Source organism: Apiospora aurea (assembly GCF_038362705.1).
Source record: "Apiospora aurea strain CBS 24483 chromosome Unknown utg000009l_segment0_segment0, whole genome shotgun sequence".
Lineage (NCBI taxonomy): Eukaryota > Fungi > Ascomycota > Sordariomycetes > Amphisphaeriales > Apiosporaceae > Apiospora > Apiospora aurea.
In genome coordinates this window covers 1,885,878-1,913,135 of record NW_027117396.1, presented here as the reverse complement: position 1 = coordinate 1,913,135, position 27,258 = coordinate 1,885,878, and the positions used below count along the sequence as shown (strand labels likewise).

General features: G+C 53.1%; 10 protein-coding genes across 10 annotated transcripts; 6 read left to right on the top strand and 4 right to left on the bottom strand.

Annotated features, from left to right (window-relative positions):
* Positions 1–914: 914 nt before the first annotated feature.
* Positions 915–1,383, top strand: PG986_013702 (uncharacterized protein; the record flags this gene model as incomplete). The annotated part of the gene is given in 3 exon segments (XM_066849924.1): positions 915–1,010; positions 1,022–1,243; positions 1,351–1,383. The coding sequence occupies 3 exon segments, from the start codon at positions 915–917 to the stop codon at positions 1,381–1,383; spliced, it is 351 nt and encodes a 116-aa protein (XP_066694067.1).
* A 932-nt stretch (positions 1,384–2,315) lies between these two features.
* Positions 2,316–2,753, bottom strand: PG986_013701 (uncharacterized protein; the record flags this gene model as incomplete). Its single annotated transcript, XM_066849923.1, has 2 exons — positions 2,316–2,475; positions 2,563–2,753. 2 exons carry the CDS (start codon positions 2,751–2,753, stop codon positions 2,316–2,318), a joined length of 351 nt encoding a protein of 116 aa, XP_066694066.1.
* A 4,269-nt stretch (positions 2,754–7,022) lies between these two features.
* On the bottom strand, positions 7,023–7,475 carry PG986_013700 (uncharacterized protein; the record flags this gene model as incomplete). The annotated part of the gene is made up of 2 exons (XM_066849922.1): positions 7,023–7,159; positions 7,208–7,475. 2 exons carry the CDS (start codon positions 7,473–7,475, stop codon positions 7,023–7,025), a joined length of 405 nt encoding a protein of 134 aa, XP_066694065.1.
* A 274-nt stretch (positions 7,476–7,749) lies between these two features.
* On the top strand, positions 7,750–9,602 carry PG986_013699 (uncharacterized protein; the record flags this gene model as incomplete). The annotated part of the gene is made up of 4 exons (XM_066849921.1): positions 7,750–8,133; positions 8,176–8,711; positions 8,763–9,173; positions 9,266–9,602. 4 exons carry the CDS (start codon positions 7,750–7,752, stop codon positions 9,600–9,602), a joined length of 1,668 nt encoding a protein of 555 aa, XP_066694064.1.
* A 985-nt stretch (positions 9,603–10,587) lies between these two features.
* Positions 10,588–12,350, bottom strand: PG986_013698 (uncharacterized protein; the record flags this gene model as incomplete). Its single annotated transcript, XM_066849920.1, has 4 exons — positions 10,588–11,727; positions 11,825–11,869; positions 11,928–12,218; positions 12,279–12,350. The coding sequence occupies 4 exons, from the start codon at positions 12,348–12,350 to the stop codon at positions 10,588–10,590; spliced, it is 1,548 nt and encodes a 515-aa protein (XP_066694063.1).
* Positions 12,351–13,400: 1,050 nt separating this feature from the next.
* PG986_013697 (uncharacterized protein) lies at positions 13,401–14,173 on the bottom strand (the record flags this gene model as incomplete). Its single annotated transcript, XM_066849919.1, has 2 exons — positions 13,401–14,035; positions 14,149–14,173. The coding sequence occupies 2 exons, from the start codon at positions 14,171–14,173 to the stop codon at positions 13,401–13,403; spliced, it is 660 nt and encodes a 219-aa protein (XP_066694062.1).
* A 1,520-nt stretch (positions 14,174–15,693) lies between these two features.
* PG986_013696 (uncharacterized protein) lies at positions 15,694–19,254 on the top strand (the record flags this gene model as incomplete). The annotated part of the gene is made up of 3 exons (XM_066849918.1): positions 15,694–16,801; positions 16,858–18,008; positions 18,058–19,254. 3 exons carry the CDS (start codon positions 15,694–15,696, stop codon positions 19,252–19,254), a joined length of 3,456 nt encoding a protein of 1,151 aa, XP_066694061.1.
* Positions 19,255–21,097: 1,843 nt separating this feature from the next.
* On the top strand, positions 21,098–22,231 carry PG986_013695 (uncharacterized protein; the record flags this gene model as incomplete). Its single annotated transcript, XM_066849917.1, has 1 exon — positions 21,098–22,231. One exon carries the CDS (start codon positions 21,098–21,100, stop codon positions 22,229–22,231), a length of 1,134 nt encoding a protein of 377 aa, XP_066694060.1.
* Positions 22,232–23,128: 897 nt separating this feature from the next.
* PG986_013694 (serine hydroxymethyltransferase) lies at positions 23,129–24,721 on the top strand (the record flags this gene model as incomplete). The annotated part of the gene is made up of 3 exons (XM_066849916.1): positions 23,129–23,176; positions 23,245–23,295; positions 23,366–24,721. The coding sequence occupies 3 exons, from the start codon at positions 23,129–23,131 to the stop codon at positions 24,719–24,721; spliced, it is 1,455 nt and encodes a 484-aa protein (XP_066694059.1).
* A 619-nt stretch (positions 24,722–25,340) lies between these two features.
* PG986_013693 (uncharacterized protein) lies at positions 25,341–26,381 on the top strand (the record flags this gene model as incomplete). The annotated part of the gene is made up of 3 exons (XM_066849915.1): positions 25,341–25,403; positions 25,469–25,580; positions 25,663–26,381. The coding sequence occupies 3 exons, from the start codon at positions 25,341–25,343 to the stop codon at positions 26,379–26,381; spliced, it is 894 nt and encodes a 297-aa protein (XP_066694058.1).
* Between the last annotated feature and the right edge of the window lie 877 nt (positions 26,382–27,258).

Below are 27,258 nucleotides of genomic sequence, written 5' to 3'. Positions count from 1 at the left end.
GGTCCTGGTCCCGGGGCCTGCCTCACGTGATTTGTGCAGCCGCCGCGCCATGCGAGAGGAACGCTCCCTAGTACACGGGAGTCAACCAAACACTTGGGCGTTCGGTGCCGTGTCGTCAGTGAGATCGGGCGGCTGGGACAGGGTTGAAGGCGACGCTGGGAACCACGAAGGATGAAGACCGCAGTAATTGGGCATCGGAAGGCGAGTAAACGGAGCAGAAGAAGTAAAGGCCATGTTGACGGGTAGCCGATAGTGCCAATTTGAGGGGTGCCTATCGCGCGTCATACCCGAACGCGGGATACCGGGACCTGTTGCCACGACAGGAGTGCCGTATTGGTTTGCTATCAATCTCGCGGCTTAGGGAGGCTGGTGTCGCGAGGTGGCTCCGTGGAGGGCGAGACGAGATTATGAGGGAGCCACAAAGGGATCTGGGCGGTTGGGGGAGATGCCAGAACAAGTTAGGATCATGATGCGTTTGGGCAAACTGTTGTTGACCGTGTAACGGCCGGGCGCGAGGGATGACCTCTGGACCATATACGCCGAACAGCATCGACATTCGTTCATTGTATGAAGGGGCCGTCCTACACGAATGTTTGCCCATCTGCAGCATGCCTCCCAGACGATTCAATCTGGGGCAGGTTTGGGCTGCGACAGTGCTACGGGGGATGCGGTTTGTTGTCACGCACGTACGTTGGGTGCGACGTAAACAAGCTACACGCAATTCTCGACCGTGAGACGAGTCGGCAAGGAAGAGGGGGAACAATAGGAGGAGTGGCCATATTTTAGATGCTTGCCCAATTCCAGTCCTGGAGATTCTTCAAGTGACGATTCTTACTTCTGACCTTATTGTATTGAAACATCCTCGACATCATCATATTGCCCTTCAACAAGACGACCAAGAATCTGGGATCAACATGTTGTCAGTCATAGCCCTCGGCCTGCGCGTTGTCATGGCAAGTTCTCACGCCCACGATCCACAGCAAGATCCGAAGACCATCACCGCTAACCTCGTGAACCCCAGCTCATCTGCGGCGCGGTCGTGTTCGGCTTGTCGGTCAGCCTGGCGAACCAGCAGCGCGTGGGCTCTGCGCCACCGGAGATAGGCTTCAGCAGCTTTGCTGGCGCTTTCGCCATAGTCACCTGCCTGGTCGGGGCGGCGGGACTGTGGGTGGACTCCCTCCCCGGGATAGTCACTATGGTCATGGACGGCATTGCTGCGGTGGTGTACCTCGTCGGCGGCATCGTAAGTCTTTTCTTCTTCTAGGCCCTCCATGCACGAGAAGTGTGTCGATAGATGAAATATTCAGCTGACATGTCAGGGTATCAGATTCTAACGAGCGCGCTCAAGAGCGTTTCGAGCTGTACCGGAACCAGCGACGATGAGATAATTGCAAGAGGATATAACAAAGTCCTTAATTTCGGTTGTCCGACCACGGACTCGTCACCTGCCCCGGTGTGTGCCGACTTAGAGTTCACGGATTCGGATCTCAACGCCGACCCGACGATACCAAGATGCCAGCGTGCTGTAACGGACTATTCTTTCGACTTCGTGGGCCTCGCGTTGTGCGTGGTGATGGTGTTTTTGGGCTACGTCCGGGCCCGGCGCGGGGGAAGCAGGCCTACCGTTGCCGCCCAAATATGATCTTCGGCGAAGCTCTGGTTCCGATACAGCTCCCATACACATACGCATATTGATTGGAATGGCTTCCATCCAGGACAGGTTTCCGTGAGGGAACATTGGCGGTTGGGCTTGGTGGTGCCCTTACGCGGATGACAGGGACCGTGTCGTCGCTTGAAGTCGGAGGTCTGGGCGAGTTTGGCGATGGGTTTGGGGTGCTGGCTAATGAAACAGCGAGGACGTCGCACGCGACTGATAGGCAAAGCTCTGGTTGATCTTTGGATGGATGGTGACAGCTTTGAGGGGCGTGGGGGTTCGATGCGAGGATTGCACAATCAAGGTGCAATAAATGGTTCAGACTGTTGTCCTGAATATCACAAGCGCCATACATAATATTGAATGCCTTGGTCTATTTCTGGCCGTGGAATTGAGCACGAGGCCACCATAAATCATAATCTCTTGGTGTTATAAGCTCTCGTCCTGATCTGCCCAACTGATACCTGCATGGAGTAATGCAGAAAAGCCGACGCTCTTCGAACAATTCACCAGTGCTATGTCGTGTGCTCATAGTATCGGCGTGTGGTTCCGTCTCAAAGCCAGATCCCTAGAACGTAATCAGAGCTTGGTCTGCCAACCAACGAGGACCTAGGCCTCAGGCAGTGTGTGCGGGAAACGGTGGCTTACAACAACAGCATCTTCAGGCCGTGCGGTTGACAAGCTCCTCCACAGTCGGGTGATCCTCGCCCTCATATCGGAACAAGTGAATGTAGCTGTTGAATGCATTGGTGATGGCGCTCTCGACAATGCTGTCGTACGGGATGTATTCGCCTGCTCCCAAATGGGGCACAATGGACTCCCTGGCATCGACGACGTCAGTCCAAGACCCCAATGTACCAAAGAAAAAGGCGATATGGACCAGTTGGGGCACAGGAGTGAAGACTTACAACTGAGCACGAAGGTCACTGTTCACGGCGTCCCAGACGGCCGACTGGCCTTCTACGTTGAGGTTCGCGTAAGCAGTCGATTCAAGGCGGGTCTTGGATTTCCTGATAGCTACAGTGAGGCGAGCGCTGATACGAGTCGACCAGGCCCTGCGATCGGCGCTCGAGGTCGGGTGGTTTTGCTGTGAAGCCATGCTTTGGAACGGATGTGCTGGGGACTTTGCTGGGCCTGTCGTCGCATTTGCTGGTTTGTATGCAGTAACGGTGTTGTTTGCTGTAAAACTTGTTGTTGACTGTAAAACGTGTTGTTCACTGGTAAATGCCCTGTTGCAGCCCATTCGAAGTTGGTGTTAGCTTTGGGGAGGAAGATGAAGTTCAGAGGGAAGCTACGGACAGTGAATGGGGGAAGGGGGGGGTAGACAGCACCTTCCTTGCATGACCAAAGGCCGGTTGATCATCTTGCATCGGTGGTCAAGTAGGTCAAACCATCTTCCAGGCCATCCCAGCAAGCCGTTGGGCGACCAGGGCACCCTGAATTAACTACATATGTACGTATATTTCTGTACGTAATGCCAAAAATGAAACTTTACTCGTGTCTGGACTTGATATAGGGGCTAAACCCGAGAAATACCCCGGGGCCTAAATGATGCTGTGGTGAGGGTATTCCGGTTGTTGTTCGATACATTGATACCGTAGTCATATCTGTATTAACAAACCTTCTTACTCACCATCCGTGATGACTGCATCCGTCTCCGATGCATATAGCCTCGGTGGTACAAGTCCCGAGAATCTTGAACCGATATATAGAGCACGGCGTGTGTGGTTACATCGTGATAAAAGCGCTGTAGGATTGTTTTTGATGGCATTGATGAACATGTTGAAGGGGTTCTCGCTTCATTTCAATTAGTGGTATGTTCCTTCTTAGCTTACATCACCTACGCTGTATTAAGGAGCAAGACGATACCTCTGCAAGGGGTGGTGGAAAATAGAAAGTCCAAAATAATACTAACTCCAAAAGGGGGTTCTTCACACAATCCCGCTTATAAAATTATTACCTCTTAATATCCAAGTTAAGCCATCATCTCCTTGATGACGCTGCGCTTGACCACCCTGGCGACCTGCTCCGGGCCACCGGGTGGAGACGCCGGCTCTTGCGATAGACGAGCCACCGGTACACAGCGATGATAAGACCATGTAGCACGCCACAGACTACGAAGATGCCAAGGCAGCGTAGAGCTGGGGAGGCTCATAGATGATGTAGGAGCTCCAGATGTTGGATATGTCGTCCAGAGCGTTGGCACAAGTCGTGTCAGCTGGAGGCTGGTAGTCATATATATAAAAAGCTGTCCCTGGATTCCAGGTCCTCACCGTCTTGGCGGTTTAACTTGTAGTGAGCTAATGCACCAATTTCCGAAATACTTCAACCATCGCAAAACTTGGTGAGATGTAATCAAGGCACAAAGCTTTGGAGTGTGAACTGGGTTTCATCATCCCAAATACCCTAGATTTGGTTGCTCAATCGCCATGTGACACTGAACCATATTCCCGGAGTATCTTGAAAAGATCTCGATATAACTGGGTTGGAGAGACGCGATCCGTGGGGTCTCCCAGGAGCACTTTCCTTTCCACGTATTCCAGCAGCTCACGCGTATGTTCATCGGAATTCTCTACCCTTCGCACGTGCTTGTGCCACTCGAGTACTGTTCGTGACACGTTGGTGCCATCGTGAAAGCAACCGGATGGTGATGAAGTCCTGCTTCAGTTGTCAATTTTGATCCATAGCCGACCTGTGTATCTCGATAAGACTCACAATCTCAAGGATCGGAACTCGGCAATTCCTTCAGAGCCTAGAATAGCCCATGTAGCTGCTTCAGAGAATACACAACCCGTAGACCATACGTCGGATTGATACGTGAGCTTTGTGGTGTTGGGATGGACCAGCTCTGGTGCGCCTGCATCACTTCCGATTTAGCTAGTTCTCCTTAGTCAACAGAAATCGTAATAATTTACCGTAAATAAGCCTGCGTTTTCTAGCTTCGGTAAGTGGTTCTTGGTCCTTATGTTCAGGCCATTTTTCGATGTCCATGGACTCCATGGCGCCTAAAGTCCATTCCATGTCGGGATCTTTGCCCCTGCTAATAAAACCGCCAAACAGAGTTGATGGGTTAATATTAAAATGCCAGCTGGCGATCCTCATCAGTAAATATAAACCATAATTGGGTTGATGACTTACTGAATATCTTCAGGAAGGTTGGTCTGGTGTAACTCGACCTTTCTCAATCCCGAAGCAATGTCATGCAGAGTTGTCCAATATTTAAGGAGCTTGTAAGGTGAGTGTAAGTCGTTTGGTGACATGAAAAGGTCTTCCATGGTGAATTCTCCCCGTTCCCTCAATATGTAAGTCCTGTTAAGGATATTCCAGACCCCAAAGCATTGGATGATGTAGGGGTGGCTTGGGAGGGATTTGTGGGCTACAACTTCGGGTTCGTCCAGATCAATATTATCCCGAACACTTAGGGCCCATTGATATAGCACTGTTGTTAATTTAGTAACGAATCAGTTTCGATACCAAAAAGAGTCAAATCAAAATGATGGGCCACTTACCTCTCCATCGTCCCCAATGATGGGATCGCCAGTTCTATGCGCCCTCGTCAATCTGACACACGCGAGCGGAACTCTGACCTTGTAGGTCGAACCACCAATGATGCTTTTCATCGTGATCGGTAGAATCGTGTGGTCATCGTCGCGAAGGTCAAGAACTTCCCCCGAAATACTCGTACAAAGCTGATATTGGAGTTTCAAAAACCTTTCGGTTAGGCGCAGGGACTCATCAGAAGTCATGTCTTCTGGGCCCCATATGTTTTGTAACTGGGTCTCAGTAATGGGTAACTGGGAATCTAGGGTGTTCAATAGCCAGAAGCTCTTGATGTATGAGCCTTTTCCCAGTTGCAACAATATGGCAAATACTCTGAGCCACAGCCTCTTGTCGTCTTCTCCCATATGCTCCTCCAGAACAGGGATGATGTCAGCCAAAGGGCCAGGCAAGGCCCGAAGGATACGGCCGGCATTAGTCATGGTTGCATTTATGTCGGGATTGCGAAACCACTTGAGTAAGCAATGGTCCAACACGAATGGTTTCTCAGCAATGACAGAGAACCTGGTGCATCGCTTCAACTCGTGCTCGAATTCCGCCATCACCTGGGACTCGGCCTCGCGATCAACAAAGGTGTCCAATGATGGAGATTTTTCATCCTCGGATCCACCGGCAGAACTGTCAAAGCTTGAAAGAGAAGACAGTGATAGCCTGGAGTCGGCTCCGCCGGACATGGCCACACCACTGCCAGAACCGTGGGAATCCTCACCCCCTTCATAATCCAGAGGCGACGTAAGCATGGCAAACTTCTCCATGTGAGATGCAACGTGGTCGGTGAAGTCAACCTCAAAAGGCCCTTCCGAGCCACAGAATAGGCATGTCGACCTTTCGTCCGGTTGATCCGAAACAGTCATGTCCAGGAGTCTCTGTATCTGAGACGTGTTCAGCTCTTTGTAATTATCCATCAGATGGTGGAACACTGTCGACTCTGAGCCACATACACCGGGATGTTCAATGCAGTGCCAAACTCGGCGATGAACCAAACGCTCGTGTTCTCTCCACGCGATACGGTCCGCATACAAGGCTGTATCTTCTGGGCATTCTTTATACGTGCATATATATGGCTGGAAATCTTAAAGAATATGCTTTCTACTTCGATGATTAAAGGTGGTAACCTAGAGAGTTATGACGCGTCCGACTTACCTCCAAGCTTGCCCCTTGAAGTGTCTCAGGGGGCAGGTGAGTTGACAATAAGGACAAGTATACTCTCTTGCTTGAGGGGGTATATATGGTGGTAGATAGGAATATAACCCATTCGTATCATATCTTATCGACATATAGGATGTTTGCGATTTCGAATCCCAATCTATGTCGAGGTTTGGTGCGAACATGGTAGCCTCGGTTGCTGAGGTGACTGTCTTCTGTTCGGAGACCACGGTCTTTGGGACTGCACTCGGAACGGGGGTTTTCAAAGGGGGCGTTCCGTGTGTGGTGCTGATTCACCCTCCGGTCGCATCTTTAACATAGAGCCCTGGGGCTTTCCCGAAACCTTGGCCAGCTTTGACGCATGTGCTTTCCAATAGGCAAAGCATCGGCGTCGGTTGGTGTTCGCAATGCTGGCCCTCTTGATCAAGTAATTAGACGCGTGGTCGAGCTTGTGACCGCCCTGGAGATGGAAGTCGGCCACCAGGCCCTTGATACGCAATTGGTCCTCTTTTTCATATTGCTCGAACACATCTTCTCTAGTATGAGGGTCCCTCTCGCGGTAAAGCCGAGCTTTGAGTGTCGACTCCGCTGTGGCTCTAGTACCAGGATTTCGAATTCTGAACGAAAGCCGACGCAGTTCTGAGAGTAAATCAACCACTCTGCTCTAATTGAAGGACAGTTCGTTGTCGATGATCGTGCTGCCGCTATCGTCGCTTTCCGTATCATTCTGCTCGTCTATGTCGGTATAGTCGCCTATGGCATCTTCCATGGGGACGCGATCACCCTTCACTATCAGACAGCCTAGACAATATCAGTAGGGCGAGGATTCCTCAAAGAGAGAAGACTCACTAATCTTCAAGAGATCCTCCGCCATGCCAAGTATTCTGTCAATGGCATTTCGGATCGCTGTCGAGTCGCGTAGGCGATGGTCTAGTGCCGAGTGGCCTGTGTTCAAGGCACCGAGGTTGCCGGCCCATACTTTCAAGCGTGCAGCTTGGTCTTCCACCTGTGGGACGGGTAGGTTGTTACGATGCTCTGCAGGTCCGTTCTCTAGCAGTATCGCAAGACTAGCGAAAAGCTCTAGACATGATGTAGTCTGAGCACGGAGCGTCGCCATAATTGATACTGTCCCCCTCAAACTGCCATAACAAGAATTAAAGGCATGATCTGAAAGAGTGCACGTCGACGAGTTCAAGTTGGACCGGAACCCAGCATGTTGGTTGTAACGTACCCCTCTTGTGCTTCGTTGATTTGATAGGCTGGCGACGCGCTCATCCCCCAAACCACGCCCAGCAACTCGAACCTGCACCCGAGAAACCCCGCAGTAGCAACCACGCATCGTCTGCTTTTAGAAGAAGAGTGTATATGGAATCCAACCTCTAGTCACAAGGATGGCTGAAGTTGCTGGCCTCGTTCTCGGAGCAATTCCATTGCTGATAACTGCTCTAGAGCACTCCGAAGATATTGCCCGTCCTATCGACAAGATACTAAGGTGGAAAAAGTATCGAGATGCCCAAATCCTTCAGCTAAACTACTGCTCTGTCAGTTATGACCAGACGCTACGCCTTCTTCTCAAGAATGTTGTTGACGAGGAGGAACTCAGCGACATGCTCCAAGACCCACAATGCGGCACATGGGGAAGGTTTGGTCTCGAACGGGACTTGAAAGCCAAGCTCGGAATGGCGTACGACTCTTGCATGTCTACCATTCTGGAGATGGATTTGGTCATGAGAGAGATTGCCAGCAACTTTGATGAGCTGGGTGGCTCAAGTCAGGTACGGCGCCTTCCGCATCGTGATACTCCTCGAGTCTAACAGTCGATATGTATAGGTACAGAAGGCTGGTCTGCGAGCAGTGCTCAATACCACCTCTTCAACAATACCACCTCTTCAACAATACCACCTCTTCAACTGGGTCGGGTCAAGCGCTTTGATTTCGCGACTCGTCTGCGCTACACAGTTTCACATCGGAAGATCAAGGAGTCTATCGAGAAACTGAAGAGGTGCAATGAAAGGTTGGATGACTTCATCGATAAAGCGGGAAAGATGCAAGACGACTTCGGTCCGCCGCCTCCCAAGATCAATTTCGTCATACCACTAGATGAGATACGACAGAATGCGACGCAGATATACAACACGATCACACGATCATGGTGCGCCTTCCACAATACGCATTCTGCAGCTTGGCGTCTCGATTCACGGATCAGGCGTCGGAAGAAGGTCGGAAAGCGACCTGTGAGCCAATCTGGAGCCAGTGAGGCAGGTCGTTTCAACGTTTCCGTGTTGGATTCGTCTCATTTGGTCTGGCTTCACACGGAGTTCAATTGCCAAAACGAGACTGAGGCGGTGATACAGTGAGTTTCTTGGCTTTCGCCTGTCAACGCGATTTTCTGATGCGTCAATAGCCCGAAGCAAGGACCAAAAGTCATGTTCGTCGACACAGCTCTCGAGGACCTCTCCTTAGAGGTATCCCGGACTTTGGTCCATGTTACAGACATCTGCTCTGCGTTGAAAATGAATTCCGCTTCAGCAATTGAATTCCGTCTCGATAACGAAGGCAGCCTGGGTTACCATAGCCGCAGCACCGGACAGGCCTTGTCACACGACAAGAGAGGCGAGACGTTAGAAGAACTCCTGCCTAAACGCACGTTCCGTATCGGAGCTGTAATGGAGGTTTACACACTGGTAATCAACCTGATAACCACTTTGGTTCAGCTTGGGGGGACGCCATGGCTGCGAAAGCCCTGGACGAAGAAGGACATCATGTTCTTTGAGATCCAGGGCAGTGCTCCTGGCAATCTCGACATCCTCCATCCGTACCTGATCAACCAGCATCCTCCAGATAAGCCAACTTATGATTTCTCGGTCGCACGTACTTACTTGTTTTCATAGCTGCGATTCCTGACAGTGCGACTTCACCTTGGAACGATGTTGATCGCAGCAACATCCTGATGTTGGGTATCATGCTATTGGAAATAGAGAGTGCCCACTGTCTCGAGGATTTCCGTAAACCCGAGGATGGCCCACCTAGCTTGGGATCGAACCTCCTAGTGGCGGCGAGGGTGCTTCACCAACGGCACCACCAGGGAGTGATGACGGACGGGCTGGCAAGAGCCATTGAACATTGTCTGCAGAGCTCCATTGACCGAATGGCAAACTTCAACGACAAAACCTTCGTGGACGCCTTCATAGATCAGACTGTTGGGCCATTGGAGAAAGAGATGCGGTGTCTCATGAACTATTAGGTAGACTTCTAGTTCAACGTCGCCGAGGATGTTGACGTGGTGCGGTTCAAGGTATGGTGTAGTTGACTTTAGTCAATGGACTTGGGGAGGATGGTTTTCGTCAACAAAGAGAAGTACGCAAGAATGGAAATGAAGCATGACAGATTCAGACAGGCTCGTATGGGGATATATATGATGTGAAGCGTGGCCTCTGCCAGGATGTTGCAATGGGATGCACTGTCGTAATTGTTCCCATGCCCAACTATTGTTGTAAGGCTTCCGTTTCGGCTGAGCTGACTTAATTGAGACGAGTTTCGGGGGCAGAACAACAAAAACATAAACAAAAAACCGTCATCCCATTGATGGTAGCTTCAAATACTTAGGCTGCATTACCGATAAGGGTAAGCTATAACAAGATCCGGCAATTTGACGGGTTTCCATCCATAGATGCTTAACTTGAGAAGAACAACCCATTATGCAAACACTGGACTGGTAGAGATGGGTTTTGGCGGAAGCTTGGTTACAAACTGAGCGATTAGATTGGCAAGTGCCATTAGAAAAGTTGCATGCTACATAAGCTATCTAAGTGGCATTTTCTTCAACAAGCATTAAACGCTCCCGCCTGGTTAGCTCAATCGGTAGAGCGTGAGACTCTTAATCTCAAGGCTGCGGGTTCGACCCCCGCATCGGGCTCAATTCCCGATGCATCCTATTCAATAGGATAATTCGATTCTCTTTTTGTTTTTTCTGTCCTCTTCCCTTCTACCGTGTCGAGAACATTGGTGTAATTTAATATTTCATGTTTGCTTTTTACTACTCAGGCGGAATGGTTTACCAATCGGAAGTAAATGGAGGTTCATGTTACTCGGCTAGTAGTAGGCTGGTATCAAGGTTCTGAATCAGAATCGCTCTCAATTTTTCGTGGGTACTTAACAAGGTTCAACCTCATATCAAAGGAGGCGCCTTATTCTATTTTGACGGTGTAATAACACGCATCTGCCACTTCTCAAAGTTCTACAACCTCTTTACCTACTTCGCCTAATGCCTTCACCAGCCCTTCTACTGTTCCTTTCAGCGTCTGGCAGTTGACCACGACCCTGAAGAAGCTGCCTTTCGGCCCCGGGGCGTAGTCCACCATGAACCCTCTCCCTATCAGCAGACCCACCATCTCCCGCGTCCTCCTCGTGTTCTCCTCTTTGGTCTCGGCCAGCTTGCCGCCGGGTGCGTAGTAGAAGCAGATCTGCAAGCACGGGGGCGGATTGGAGGACGCGAGCTCGAAGTCAGGCGCGGCGTCGATCAAGTCGGCCATGTGCGCCGCCATGGAGAAGGCGTGGTCGATCATCTTCTCGAACCCGGCCGCGCCGTAGTAGATCCACGCCAGTGCCAGCTTCAGGCTGTCGGCCCGGCGCCCGCACTGCAGCGTCAGGTCCGCCAGGTCGTAAACTTCGCCGTCGTCGCCCGCGCCATGGAACAGGTAGCCCGCCGGCAGCGTGTTGGCCTTGTGGAAGACGGCGAGGTCGTTGGTGAGCAGGAACGAGCACGTCACAGGCACGTTCATCATCTTGTGCGGGTTGACGGTGATGGAGTCGGCCAGCTCGCTGCCCGCGAGCTTGTGTTTTTGGGCGGCCGAGAAGATGCACGGCCCGCCCCAGGACCCGTCGATGTGCAGCCACAGGCCGAACTCGCGGCAGACGGCGCTGATGGCGCGGAAGTCGTCGAACGACCCGAGCACCGTCGTGCCCGCCGTCGCGTTGACGTACAGCGGCGTGCGGCCCTCGCCGTCGTCGTGGACGCGCAGGACCGCGGCCCGCAGCGCCGCGGGGTCCAGGCAGCCGGTGCGCGGGTCGACGGCGACGGGCACCACCGCCGCGGCGCCCATGCCGCACGTCACGGCCGCCTTCTCGACGCTGTAGTGCCCGTGCGCGCTAGTGAAGAGCACGAAGCGCCGAGCGCCGTTGCCCGACCTCTTGCACTCGGGGTACAGCGCGTTGCGCGCGATGGCGATCGAGGTCAGGTTCGACGCGCTGCCGCCCTGGCAGCTGACGCCGCCGGCGCGGGGACTGGTGAAGCCGAAGAGGTTGGCCAGTTGGCGGGCTGTGGTTTTCTCGATGAGGGTCAAGACGGGCGAGACTTGGTAGACGTGGACCTAGGAATGGTGAGTTTGATGCGGGAGAGGGTTTGTGATAGGGATGGGAGTCAAGGGTAAGAGGGCTTCAGGGGTAATGAGACGCGTGATGACTAACATTGGTGTTCAGAACCGATAGTAAAAGTTCGGAAACTACACCGACCTGAAGCATTCGTTAGCACATAATCCAACTCAATACTCCAATGATGTCGACCACTTACAGCATTGGTACTGGCGTACAATTTATCCAGGAACCCCTGATCCCAGGTGTTTACACTGTACTTGAGCACATCCTGGATCGTAGCGAGAAGGCCCTCCTTTCCTCTGCCTTCCGCCTCTGGGAGCGACAGCTTCAGTTTCTCGATCAGCTCGGCCGGCTTATGTGTATCGACCAAAACATTTTGTGGTTGACCATCGGCGCCTTTCGATACTTGGCCAGTCGCTTTAAAAGAGGCGGCTTGATCTGCTGACCTGACGTACGGTACTATGAGAGATTTGACGGCATCGATCAACTGTAAATTTGGTTAGTGAGTATACTGCGATGTTGAACGAAGGAGCCAGTCAATACATACATCCTCGAGCTCATCGGCACGTTGGAGGGGCTCCCCAGTAGAGCCGTTGAGTTCCTTAGCAATAGACCCCATAGTTAACGCCGTGTAAACTGTCTTTTCAGTAGATCTGCTTCCCAAACTCTAATTGTCAAAAACAGGTAGTATATAGCAAGATGAAGAATCTATAAACAATTCTATACTCATAAATTACATAACAAAGTGGACGTCGTCGCCTTCCATCAGACCGAATGTTGTTCCCGTAACCCATTTTTCTCCCCATGAATCATCTTGCCGAGCCTTTGCCGGATGGGGCAAGTAAGCTAGATGGTGCCATAGCTGAAAACAATGGGGCTATTTTCTTTTGAAGCTATTGTCTACGGACCTGTCTGCAGTTTCATCACCGTAGAGGGTTTTAACCGCAGCGGAAGTTGTTCACATATGGCTTTTCTGTGTAACTATCTCAGGGACGTGTTCTGTGGTAATAGCATCAAGGATGGTCAGAAGGAACTACCTGGTTAAGGCGCGCGTGCAGTAGGATGTCTCAGATCAGCTGTTGATCCTCCCTGCCCGTTGCCGTGCATATCCTTGCACCAGTGGACCCTCCATTCCCCATTGCATATCACAGATCAGATCTCACTTGTACGACGAAATTCGTCGAGTCTTTCTTCGTCTCTCCACCCGGATATCGAGTTGTGTGCGATATGGGGCCTCGGCAAGATTCTGGCCTAACTACTGCAAGCCACTGGGCTCTCCGGCGACCTCACACACAAGACTGCATGGACTGCATGAGGATCAGGATGTGAAGTGGGTTGTGAATTTGCACCCGCATCGTTATTTTCACTAACGAGCACGTTCCGACGAAACAATATATAGGTTTTTGCTTATTGAGCATTGTGTTTGATCGCCGGTGCTGCGGTGGAACGATCCTCTTGTTCTCGTTGAAATCATCTAGACTCGTACATGTGGTGTGACCGACGTGAAGACCGAATTGACCGGAAAAAGTGACCCAAATCGCCCATACGCCAGAGAAAGGTATCATAAGGTAAGTGTCAATGCATCGTCATGTTCAGCTGCTCGCGCCTCTTCCCTCCCTGTCCTTCTCCTTCTCTCGTGTCCTCACCTGTAGTTTTTGTGACCGAGAAATTAATCGAGTCGCTTTTTCGCATCGACGCCGTCTGCGCCATTGACTGGTTCGGGTTCTTTGCCCTTGGGTTTGGGGATGGTACCGATGTCACCATCGTCCTCTTCGTCCCAGTTGTCCACGGCGTTCTCGTCCCAGGTATCGACCTCTTCTTCCAATGTCTTGCCGGTTGCCGCTCGCTCGCTGGTGACCGGGGCTGCAGACATTATGCCTTCCTCCTGGTCAGCGTCGGTCAGCACCGAGCTCTCGCCGAGCTCGACGTCTTCAACATCTTCGCCAGGGACGGCGTTGTAGCGGCGGGAGCGCTTGCGCTCGAGCATGCGCTTGTGGTACCAGTTGCAGAGCGCGAGCCCAGCGAGACTGCCGACGACGTTGGCGACGATGTCGTAGAGGTCGAAGACGCGGCCGTTGGGCAGGAAGCCCTGGAGGAACTCGGAGCCGATGCCAAGGACGGCGGTGCAGACGACGAGGGTCAGGTTCGAGGTGCGCCGGCGGTTCGTGTCGACGATCCAGTAGAAGACCACGGTCAGCAGGAAGAAGGTGAAGAGGTGCAGGACCTTGTCGTTGACATAGTAGTTGAGCTGCAGCGACGAGAGGCCGACGTAGCCTGCAAGCAGGCAGAGCAGGAAGAAGACGCCTGTAGCAGGGAAAATGTCAGAAGTGAGACGCGCGGCATTTTCGGAGCTGGTAGCAATGATGGCGATGCTCGCTTGGTTTAGTGAGCAACGTGGAAAGCTTGGATGTACTGACCTGCAAAGGGTAGGCGGATGTGCATCGTTGTCTTTGTGATGCAAGAGTTAGGTAAGGTAGGGTATGTGTTGGTTGGAGCTGGGATTAGGCTAGAATCGCAAGCAGCTGGTATAATGCATCATTGGGAATATATCTATAGAGTTTTCAGGAGGGACGAAGCTTTGGAAAGGATGCAGAGCTTCGGGGAATGGGCTCGTTTGCTATACGGGGGAGGTTTGAGCATGTAGTGTAGCCTGGTTGGTGGTCATCTCTTCTTTTCTCGATGTTCGGTCGGGTTCGTTCAACCAGCTGAAGAACAGAGAGCTCTCCCACTTTGCGCCGCATCAGAGCCCCCACTCTTTCTACTCTTTCTGGGTAGCTGGCTGCTCGAGGTGGTCGGTGATCGGAATTACGGCAAGGGGCCAAGCACAGCACTTGCCGCAGGTTGATGCACTGATGGCAGAGAGGCTCAATTCCATCAATTGTCCAGGCTGTTCTGTACGCACTGATTAGCGAGCCGTGTGGCTGGGCTTTACTGCCACGTTCAGCGACCCAAGCAGTGATCAGTGGGGGCACAATCACGCATCGACTCCCCCAAAGAGCGCTACGCTCGATTGGACATGGGGTTTCAAGGTTCTTTCACGTTCATGCGGGACGCGGATGTGGAGAGGCAGAGAGAGAGAGCGCCTGTTTGAGAGTCGCGATTCACATGTCCGTATCAAATATCTGGCTACTACTTTTGATAGCAATCTTCAGACGAGGCGCATCCAACTCACTGATGCCGTGAGGTGCAAATGGGCGAGCCCAGGGCCTCTGGCACCGTAATACACGTGATGGCTTGCCAAGCCTGTGAGCCTCACTCAGGTCATCTTGATCAAACGATACCTACCAGATATGATGATGGATTGCGGTAAGACGGAGAAAAAGCCGATGCGCTCTCACTTGGCGAAGGATGGATGGATTGATTGAAATCAAGCAAAGAAGCCTGGGCCAACTGGCTCGATTGGCCGGATGCGGCTGCTGAATGGGTGGACAAGGTACCGAGCTGGGCCGGCGACCAGAGCTCAATTGCAGGCCGAGGGAATGGGGCCATCTTGCGAAAAGTAGATAGAAGGCTTCGGAGTAAGGCAGCGATCAGATTAGACGCGAATGCACCGCTTTTAAGCTGTTGCGCGGTCGTGATTGTTCCGTTGTGAACAATTGGTCGCGTGTACCCTTTGGCCGTCTGGATGCGGTCATATCTGGAATCAGGACCAAAAAACGGCCGTCTCTAACACTCTCCCGCCAAAAAAGCGTGATTCCAGAGGTACTACCCTTTTCGGCCCAGTAATTGTTAACCTCCTCTCTCGACATACGCGAAAACGCCCTCGACTTCCAACCATCGAGGCATCACCATTCTTATCGGTATTGGCCTCAATTTTTGTGATTCCATCTATTTCGATGTCGCTTGTTCCGTTGGTTCTCTTTTAGGCGCGCGATTCCCCCCGTGGCCATCTCCAGAACGCGCCATTTGCACACGCATGGCGTCCATCCGGAGCCCATCCCTATAACACGCCCACGGCCATCATGTCCATCATGAACGGTCACCACAGCTGGCAACCGTCATCTGGAACTACCATCAACGGTAATCGTAGCTTTCATCAATCTGATGATGGCCAGCAGCGAACCCAGACTCCTACGACGGATGGCGCCATTCAGTTGATGCCTGAGGCATCTCTCGACCAAGAGGAAGACCGCCGACGCGCCTACTTCGCCGACAGCTATCGCCGCACCGCATCCAAAATCGCGCTTTTGTTTGATGATGAGGGCGGATACAACTATGCCGGTATCGAGTCCCTCCGCCATCCCATTACCCTCTCCGCGCCCCTGCTGCCCCCGACAACCGACCATGGCCCCGTTGAAGAGCGGCCTGCGAAACGGGCGAAGCGAACCATCGATGAAGACGACTATGGCGACGATGACGATGATGAAGACGAGGGAGAAGAGGCGACCAACACCTCCAATGCCTCGCCGCTGAAATCCAAAACTGCACAGGTCGTCGGCGCCTTGCCGTCGCCCTCCAAATCCGGAAGCTCTCCCATACAGGCGCCTCATTCGCCCGGGAGACATCTGGACAAGGCAAAAGACGAGTCGTCGCAAGGTTCGCAAATATCCCAGGCCCAGGCCAAGTCTTCTGAAGATGCGCGGAAGTTGCTGGAAGAGGCGCGCACCGCTACCGAGGAAGCAGCCAAGCGCAGCTTTCATACCCTGTTCTACACGCTGCAGGATGACAGAGCCGCCATGATAGAACAGCAGCAGCTTGAAGAGTCGGAGAAGATGCTGCAAGCCGAGATGGACAAGAACAACAACCCCGGCGCCGCCAGCGGTCCCACCGGCGAGAATTACGGATCGCTCAGCAGCGCCAACCTCGGCGCATCCAGTCTAACCCTCAAGCATTTGATTGCGCGAATCGACATGAAGCGCGAACTCGTGCGCGCCTCCGATGCTGAACTCCGCTCGCTCATGAATGAAGTCCGGAAGAATCGCAGCAAATGGGCCAGCGAGGAAAATGTCAACCAGGAAGAACTGTACGAGGCTCTGGAAAAGGTCTTGACCGAGTTAAAGGCGCACACAGAGTATTCAACCCCTTTCCTGCAGAGGGTGAATAAAAGAGATGCGCCGGATTATTATAACCGTGAGTCAATCCTGTGTTCGTCTAATACCTACGCAAACCATGTTAATCCCCGACAGTCATTACCAAGCCTATGGATCTCGGGAGCATGACCAAGAAGCTCAAGTCGCTTGCCTATAAATCTAAGGCCGATTTCGTCGTCGATCTTAACCTGATTTGGGACAACTGCCTGCGATACAATCAAGAAATGACACACCCGTTGCGCCGTATGGCGAACGGCATGCGCAAGGAGGCGGAGAAACTCATCCCGTTAATACCGGACCTGGTAATCCGACCTCGCGCCGAAGTTGAGGCGGAAGAACGACGCAAGCAAAACGGCGGAGATGACGACGCTGGCGACGATAGTGACGATGAACCCATCATGTCCTCCCGAGGTCGCATTACTGGTGGAGCCAAGGGTACGAAGTCCAGGAAAGCCCCCTCTGATCACAAAGAAGACACACCGAATGGCGAACAGAAGCCCGTCCTCCAGCTCAACGGCCTACTGGGAAAAGTGCAAAGGGAGGGGTCCGAGGCTGACGGAAGCAATGGCTTCGCAACGCCTCCAGTTGGCGGATCCAGCACTCCCAGTGGCCTAAATGGGCAGTCGGGTATAGGCAGCAACGTCGACGCTATGGACATTGATGGGCCTTCCCTCAATGGACTGGCTCTTAACCAGGCCTTCAATGAGGCGCAGGAGCAGGTCTATGAGGATGACGAGTACAAGCATTACAAGCAGATCACCAAGACGGGCCGTGCCAAGATCGCAAAGCGCAGGCTCCAGCTTTTCGAAGGTCGCAAGCTGAATGTGGACGAACCAGCATTATTGCGAACCAAGCCGGCGATGCGCAGGTATCTGCGTCACAAGGAACAGGCAGAAGCATGTGGGGCGTTTAGTCCAACGGCTGACGACGCGGCTGCTAAGGATATCAAAGCTTCCGAGACCTTGGCCGAGGGCATGGAAGAAGACGTTGAACTTGTGGTACCTGATTGGTACGACCCTCAGTGCATGATTCCTGATATCCCGCCAAAACTTCAGTGGCATGTCGACAATGAAGGTCAAGTCATCAACCAACACGAGGAGTACCTCCGGGCCATTCCAGCTGGATACTTCACAGCCCCACGAGCTCCTCTGGCGGAGAGGTTCGACGCCAACCTGCGCCAAATGCAAGAGACACGGAAGCTATGCTCCAAGATCGGCGTCGTCAAGCAGATGCAGATTCAACAACAGGTAGGAAATGTGCACCTTCTGTGACGGACATATCACTAACACCCCTCAGGTCTATCAAAATCAGTTTCCCAAGTACAACCCTGAGCCATTCCAAGAACAAGACGTCGACCCGCAGGTTACCTGTGGCGATGATCTTGTTATGGCACCCGAGCTTTGCAGGGCGACATTACAGCGATCTGTCGCCAAGATCTTCTACCACGCTGGGTTCGAAGAGATGCAGCCCTCGGCCTTGGATACTGTTACGGATATAGCTGCGGATTATTTCGCCAAGCTTGGCAGTACGTTCAAGATGTACAACGAAGCCGAGCGAAAGGACCCCACACCCCAGTACGCCCAGCGCGGTGCTCGGGTACAACCGCGGTACACCGATGAGGAAGTTCTGCTCCATACGCTGCATGAAAATGGTTACGATGTTGAAACACTGGAAAGCTACGCCAAAGACGAAGTGGAGCGACTTGGTAACAAGTTGACTTCGATCCACGAGCGTATGAAGAACCATTTGGCCGAGATTCTACGCCCTGCACTGAACGACCAAACGACGACCGATGGTGGCGCTGCTGCCTTCAACGATGGAAGCGAGCAGTTCGTCGGCGGTGACTTCGCTGAAGAGCTGGGAGAAGACTTCTTTGGCTTCAAGGAGCTGGGTCTTGCTGGAGAGTTGGGCGGCATGCTATCTGTCCCCCTGCATCTCCTCCAGTCGAGAGTGCACAACCAGTACCAAAGCCAGAACCCAACCACCGATGCCATCGATGCAGTACTATTCGAAGATCTTCCACCCCAAGATTCAGTCACCAAGGAGAACATCCAAGACCAGATTGGGCTCGTCAAGAACTTCTTCTTGGCCAAATTGCACGCCAATGGGGATGCACCCTTGGTCGAAGATGAGGATCTACCGGTGAAGCAGCGACGTCCACGACCTCGTCTTGGCGCCACCGGCAAGATTGTCTCACCGCAAAAGCGACCGCCCAAGGAGCAGAACGCCATCAACAAGAAGAAGAAGAAGATGGAGGCTGCTGCCGCTGCCGCTGCCGCCGCGCAAAAGGCCAATGGCGGCGTAAATGTTAGCCCCAGCAAAGGCGATGCGAAGAAGCCGCCAGCCAAATCCGATTCCTCTGCGCCGGCTGACGGCTCTTTGTCATTGCCTGCAGCACCACCCGAGATGACCCACATGGAGAGCCAGGGCGGCAATAGCCAGACGGACAAAGACGATACAGGCATACCGAGCCCCGAGAGCATGGAGCACTAGAGAGGTGTCCGTAGCTCTTCGGTGGTCTCAGATGTCACTCTGGGGAGCGAGCCAATGGATCTGGATTCGGATTAGCTGTCCACTATACCTCGTCTTGATCTGAACGGCCACTTCTCTTTCCTCCTTACTGTCTCTCATCACCTACGAGGGTCTTCTCCTTAATTTTCTTCTCTTTCCCTTTTCTTCGTTTACTCGTTTCACCTCCTATACTCTATACCCTGTCTGGTGGCCATATTTGCGTTTTTTGGGTTACGTCGGGGAGGCCCTGGTTGTCACGTCTCTTCCAAGATAGGGCATCTTGGCCGATTCCAACCGGGGACACTTCTTACGACAAAGTTACAATCCGAAATCATGTGACTTATCTTTTTTACGGCGGTCCACCAGGTTATTTTTCTGCATTTGGGCGTCTGAAGCAAGTCGAAAAAGATCAACACCAGGTCGTTGACACAATACCGGTGTTCTTGGAGTTGTTGGGTTTGTTTCTCACAGCACTTGGCCTTTTACCGCGCTCTGGTTGTTCGCCCTAGACCATACGACGCATTTAATGGTGTGTCTTGGACGACACTTGCATATATCGACGGCGGTTCTTTCTCAAGGAGCGATTTACGCGGCTAGATGGTTTTCCCCCTGGGTCATGGGGGAAGAGGAGCAAAGGAGTAAGGGGGTCGGTGGGAGCCAGCTTTTCTTCCCATCTTGCGCTTCTTGCTTCTCCTAAGCCTATCACATGGTCGCCTTGCCTATTTTGCCATCGTCTCAGCCTCGAGGGGAAATAGCACACGTGATAGCCGCATCACGAGCTGATGGAACGAAGTCGGAACGATGTTCTCCAGAGGTGCAACAACGAAAACATGGAAACCTCGCTGGCTGGCTGGCTAGATGGAATGAGCCAAGGGGTGACGCATGGTTGATAGTGAACGGTGACACGACGATGGCCTGGCTAGATAAATATGAAATGTAGCGAGAAGGAGGAATCAAAAGGGGTCTTGGTTTTCTTTGCTGGTCGTCGCTCCGTGGCGATGGCTGGATCAGCTTTTGTACATATACCCAAGACCATACTGTTATAAAAATACAGACCAGTGATATGATTGACGACTGCTTGCATGAAGACAGATGGCTACGTGTTGTATTGCAGGGTGATCTGCTTTGTTGTTGTACATATCTTGAGGTATTGGATTACGGTGCCATCTTCGAGTCTATCTTGCCCGCTTCCATGGGATGAGGTCTTCGAAGTATGCTTCCATTGCATTCGTGGCCATCGACTTGCCCTGCGACGACATGATCTTGTTGGCAAGTGACATGATGTCGATTCCTCGCTTGTATTAAGTGGGAGTGGTAGGTAGGTGAACAAGTACAAGGGGGCGATGGCACAATCCACAACACACGGAGGCGGGGGTGTTTATTTGGTCGTTTTTCGTACGGTTCGAACCTGACGAAGGGTAGACCTAACCAGCTTTCTTCTTCATCACTCTATTTTCACTTCCCTTTCATGAGTCACATCACTTCACCCTTCTTTTTCTCCATGCTTTGCCATTTTATTTTTTGATTTATTGCTGAAGAAGCTGTAAATCTGCTGGACGTGGTTGAGATTGGCGTCCATCTCTGTGTTTCGTTTGCTTCTCTTGCCACCTTTGACTCACCTCTCACACATCCTTTGCCATCTCAGTGACTTTGTGGACGTAGTGGGAACATCATCGTGTGTCTTATTTCTGTGATTGTCAAGATTTCTTGATTTTCCCGTTGGCAGTTGACCTTCTCAACTTTTATCTTTTTCCATTTGTCCACTATGGTACACTGAGCCTTCTGTTCAACCTCGTTTACAATATCAAGCCAGACTTCACTTACAATGACTGTCAACATCTCTCGCGATGACCTTAAAGGTCATTTATCCCCGGCAACTATCACTGATGTCCGGCATCTATCCTCCTACAGCTGGATCAAGTCCGCGGAGGAGCCAATCATCGCTGTCCCAGGCATACCGCCTAAGTGGCAGCCCCCCATGACCCGAACTCAGTTGGCCAAGGATTCGGGCTTCCAATACGTTGCCCAGAACGCTGCCCGTCACCCCGAAATCCCGATGGAGCCTCTCTTCCGCGCCATCTACGAGGCTGATCCCACCTTTGACGTGCGCTGCATCGACGTCGTGACGGACCGGAACAACCTCCGCAAGCTGCTCTCGTTCGTGGACCCGCAATTGACCCGCTACAGCCCCGAGCCCTTTGCCATCCAGGCCGAAGTTGCCGGCAAGTCTGGCACTGTCATTCTCAATCGGGTCGAGGCTCAGACTACCGAGTTCATCGGACCAGGCCAGTTCGTGGGATACGGCCACGAGTTTGAGAAGGCCTACACTACACGTGAGATCCCCAACAGCACGGGACACCACCGGATCATCAACTACAACTTCGGAGGTCTCAGCTACGTCGTCCGCTACGAGGCCGACGCTTACGTCGACCCCCAGGAGTCGGTACCCATGACCGATGACGCTCCAGAGGACTCCTCCGTCACAACACTGACCAGCAACATTGATGACTTGTCTCTGGACGATGGGATGATTCTGGACTCGGGGCCAGTTGGCTCAAGATTGTCCATCAGAAAGCAAGGCCGCGTTATTCCGCTAGACTCGACGCTCGAGATCAAGACACGCATTGTGCACAAGCCCATCAGCATCGTCGACATGGCGCCTCAGCTCTGGATCTCTCAGACGCCCAAGCTCGTCCGCGCCTACTACAGCTGGGGCTTGTTCAACGACGTTTTCGTGGAGGACACATCGATTATGATCAACAGATGGGAGCTAGCTAACCAGCCGGCCTTGACGAAACTGGCCGCGTTGATGAGACTGATTGTCGAGGTGGTCAAAGGCCTGGGCGGAAGATGTGTGATCGGTTATCACCCCGAGGCGACGGATGAACTGGTTATCCAGAGAATGGATGGCAAGCCGATGCTTCCTCTGTACTTGTACAGCAAATGGGATACCGCATAGACAAGATGGAAAGAATCAGTTGGAAGGTGTGGTTACGATTCGGGCGGATTGATGATTCTGGTCACTGAGCAACGTCCGAACGATGGAACAATTACATGAGTATCAAACAAACAAACACATAGCTGGCGGTGAATAGTAGTAACTGCGAACCCCCGAAACGCATCATAGCGCCCGGCGACTTTGACATGGAAGTAAAATGGCCGATTGGTGGCAGGGGCCTTCGTTTCCGGGTTCGTGTCCGGGGCATCGGTGTTGCGGTGCTGGGTGTGTGTGGCTGGGCACACCCTAAGTGTGCATCTCGGCGTGAGTTTCAATTGGCGCGACCCTATGATGACATCCATTGTGTCCGAGACTTCCGCTAACTTGTAGCAGTCAAGGGCTGGCAGGCTATCTACGAGCGAATCACATATTTGAGCTCCGTGGCAGAGATCGATTGATCTAATTCAAAGATTAGAGTGACAAAAAAGAAGAGGAAAGGAAAGGAAGGGAAGTCGAAGTCGAAGTCAAGCGCGCACTCAAGAGATGTAGGGCAGAAGGGCTGCTGGCTTCTGCTGTCTGCTGCTGGCTGCTTCCCGGGGCCGATCTCGCCGCCCGCGATTGATTTACGCTTAGCTCTAGGGCCCCCAAGACCCCTCCTTGACTCTTGAGACTCCCAAGACTCCCTAGCGTCGACCCCATGGACCCCGCGATTGGTCCTGCCCTGTCAGTTCACCCCACCAAGAAAAGTCCATCTTCCCGCCTTCAGGAAACCTTTAAGTTTTCTCTTTTCCTGCTCTTCCATCCCTTCTCTTTTCTCCCTGCATTCTTCACTGCTGTCTTCTTCTTTCTCCCTTGACCATCCTGCAAGATACGACAGCTTCTTTCATTTCTCCCCCGAAAAGAAGACATACAGACAAGATGGCTGCCAACGGTTCCACCTACGCTCTCTCGGGCGCCCACAAGGATGTAAGTCCTTCGCCGACTACTGCCCCGCCTCGCGATGTTCCAATGGAATGCTGACAGACCGTCACCAGATGCTCGAGAAGTCCCTTCTCGAGACTGACCCCGAGGTCGCTGAGATCATGGTAAGTCCAAGACGACCCAATTCGTTGCTCTATCCGGACTCGACACTGACGCGCATTGATTGCCCTGTAGAAAAAAGAGATCCAGCGCCAGAAGGAGTCTATCGTCCTCATTGCCTCGGAGAACATCACTTCGCGCGCTGTCTTCGATGCTCTCGGTTCGCCCATGTCCAACAAGTACTCCGAGGGCCAGCCCGGTGCCCGGTACTACGGTGGAAACCAACACATTGATGCCATTGAGATCCTCTGCCAACAGCGTGCCCTCAAGGCTTTCGGCCTCGACTCCGAGAAGTGGGGTGTCAACGTCCAGTGCCTCAGCGGCAGCCCTGCCAACCTGCAGGTTTACCAGGCTCTGATGCCCGTCCACGGCCGTCTGATGGGTCTCGACCTGCCCCACGGTGGCCATCTTAGCCACGGTTACCAGACCCCCGCCAAGAAGATCTCGGCTGTCTCTACCTACTTTGAGACCATGCCCTACCGTGTCAACATCGACACTGGCATCATTGACTACGACCTTCTCGAGGCCAACGCCCAGCTGTACCGCCCCAAGATCCTCGTTGCTGGTACCTCTGCCTACTGCCGCGAGATCGACTACGCCCGCATGCGCAAGATTGCCGACTCGGTCGGTGCCTATCTGGTCGTCGACATGGCCCACATTTCGGGTCTGATCGCTGCTGGTGTCATCCAGTCTCCCTTCCCCCACGCCGATGTCGTCACCACCACCACCCACAAGTCCCTCCGTGGTCCCCGTGGTGCCATGATCTTCTTCCGCAAGGGCGTCCGCAGCGTCGATGCCAAGACCGGCAAGGAGGTCATGTACGACCTCGAGAACCCCATCAACTTCTCCGTCTTCCCCGGTCACCAGGGTGGACCCCACAACCACACCATCACTGCTCTGTCTGTCGCCCTGAAGCAGGCCCAGTCCCCCGAGTTCAAGGCCTACCAGCAGCAGGTCGTCGACAACGCCAAGACCCTCGAGACCAAGTTCAAGGAGCTTGGCTACAAGCTGGTCTCCGACGGTACCGACTCTCACATGGTCCTGCTCGACCTCCGTCCCCAGGCCCTGGATGGTGCCCGCGTTGAGGCCATCCTTGAGCAGATCAACATTGCCTGCAACAAGAACAGCATTCCCGGCGACAAATCTGCTCTTACCCCTTGCGGTATCCGTATTGGTACCCCCGCCATGACCTCGCGTGGCTTCGGCACCAAGGACTTCGAGCGTGTGGCCGAGTACATTGACCAGAGCATCAAGCTGTGCAAGGAGATCCAGGGTGAGCTTCCCAAGGAGGCTAACAAGCTGAAGGACTTCAAGGCCAAGGTTGCCAGCGGCGAGGTCGCCAAGATCAACGAGATCAAGAAGGAAATCGCCGAGTGGTGCTCCACCTTCCCCCTCCCGGTTGAGGGCTGGAGAGCGGAGGCTGGCTTCTAAATGCCAGTGTGTGTTTTGCAAAAGCGGAGTCAGCGGAGCTGGAAAATTCAACCTTTAGAGGAAAGGGTACGACTGAGCAATCAACTTAATCAAGCTCGGGGGTTCATGAACTGGTTTAACACTAGAACTGGCGGTAACAAAAAGGGTCAATTAGCTGCATATCTCGGCGTTTATGTTTGCGCGAGACCAGCGGGAGTCTGGGAGAGCCATATGGGTCTGATTTTCGCTGCTTCAACGCAGTATGGTATACCACACACCCATATGGGTGGTTTGCGATTTGGAAACGATGTGCATCCAGATATGTATAATGAGAAAGCTCGATTCAGTGCGAATCACAATGAAACAGAGAATCGTTTCCAACTTTGCCCGCGTTGCTATTACTAATGCATGTGTGTTTTGACTTGGTTGAATGTTGTCCCGCACGAAAATCACGTCATCATCTGGGGTACCCAGCATCATTCAATACTGTAAATGGCATTAATCATCATGATACCTCGTCTTCTATAAGAATGATCTCTTTTCAAGCCATTCTCTACTTTTTTGATAGTCAATACATAAGGCGCCTTGTCATTTGAACGAATAATCCCATACACTGGAACATAGCCCGAAGTATTACACCATGCCGATGCCCGACGCCGACTTGCACCCTGTGGCTACGGGGCTTGCGAAAGAGACCGTCGATGTACGTTGATACTATTCCAATGCCTACCGCCCAACAAGCTCTTGCTTACATGAAACCCGCTTTAGAAACATGCTGCAGAGCAGCCTCTCAAGCTCTTTGCTGGTTGGTTCTGTCCCTTCGTCCAGCGTGTCTGGCTCGCGCTGGAGGAGAAGGAGATCCCGTATCAGTACATCGAAGGTGAGCCTGCTCTCTTCGGATAGAAGAAACGAGTTGTCACTTCAAATGCAAGGAAGATTGTACTGATAACAAGCCACCACAGTCAACCCCTACCACAAGGGCGAGCAGCTCATGAAGGCCAACCCGCGCGGCCTCGTCCCCACGCTCGAGGTCGGGCCCGGCAAGGCCCTGTACGAGTCCACGGTGCTGCTGCAGTACCTCGAGGAGGCGTACCCGGACCGCGCGCCCCAGCTGCTGCCCGCCATCACCGGAAGCAGCGACAGCGATGGCAATAACGAGGACCGGCTCTTCCGGCGCGCCCGCGCCCGTATCTGGATGGACTTTGTGACGTCGCGCATCATCCCGGCCTGGCACCGGCTCCTGCAGTTCCAGCCATCCTCAGTTGGTGGCGAGGAGGAAGAAGGCCGCAAGCGGCTCGAGGGGCTCCGGGACGAGTACCGCGGGTTCCTCCTCGAGTTCGCGCGCGCGATGGATCCGGTGGGGCCGTACTTCTTCGCCGGGGACGGCGGCGACCAGGTCGGGATGGTCGATTTGGCGCTGGCGCCGTGGGTGCTGCGGCACTGGGTGTTTGCGCACTTCAAGGGCATCACGGCGGTGCCGGAACCGGGTCAAGCTTCAGGGGAGGATGAGGCTGGCTGGGAGAGGTTCCGGAAGTGGCAGGCTGCGCTGGAGAGCCGGGACAGTGTGAAGCGGACGGAGAGCGAGAGGGAGCATTACTTGCCTATTTACCAGCGCTATGCGGACGACGTGGCGCAGAGTGCGTTGGCGAAGGCTACGCGGTCGGGGAGGGGGGTGCCTTGAAGGGGGCGTGGGGGTTTTCTGGGGTGCATCGTGGGCGGGTTCAACGAGGTCAAACAGACGGGGAAGGGTCATGCCAACAGGAATGCGCAATGAGGAGCCCATCTCGCGGCCATTTGCTCGAGTATAGGGGTACGACATGGTGATTGACAAGGTAGATATGCATGCTCAGGGATGCCGCATCGTGTCTCAGTCAGAGCCAACCACTTCACCATTGCTTCTTGCGCCCTAGGCTGCGGCTGAAGGCGCGACAGGAGGGTTACTGCAGGGTGTTCGCCCCTATTGGTCTTCCAATCTTCGAGTCCGCGCAGCACCCTTCCGTCCCGCGAAAATGAATTGCGTATTAATTTTTTGATGAATCCACAGCTTGCCACTGTTACGGCCTGACGTTTTGCTGAGCAGATGATTGCGTCGACAGGAAGGGGCACGACGTAAGCTGTGACGAATACTGTTGGAATCGCCAGAAAGGCCCCCGTTTCAAGTACTGATAGCCCGACCGGTGTTCGATCATTGGTAAGTAGGGAGGTATTGCATCTCCCTTAGTGAAGCCGTCTACGGCATGACTGACCTTCCGGGACTAGTCGTGAGCGCCACAATTGGCCGAGAAGGCCGGCAGACGCAGCCTCCCGCGTTTTATTGTCCAGTGAATCGAGGTCACAAATTTGCTGTGCTGAGCCGGCACTATGTATGGTTTGCTTTTTCGAACAGCCAGGCCTAGGTCTCACCTGCAAAGACTAATGCTGCTGACACCGGAGCATAGCCCTTCCTTGCTCTCGCGGACTCTGCAATGGCCCGGCCTGGCCCAACAGACCCCGGCAAAGAAAGACTTGGTATCTGGGGTATGGTATGAGCTTGGTGTAGATAGGCTTATGCCCAGACC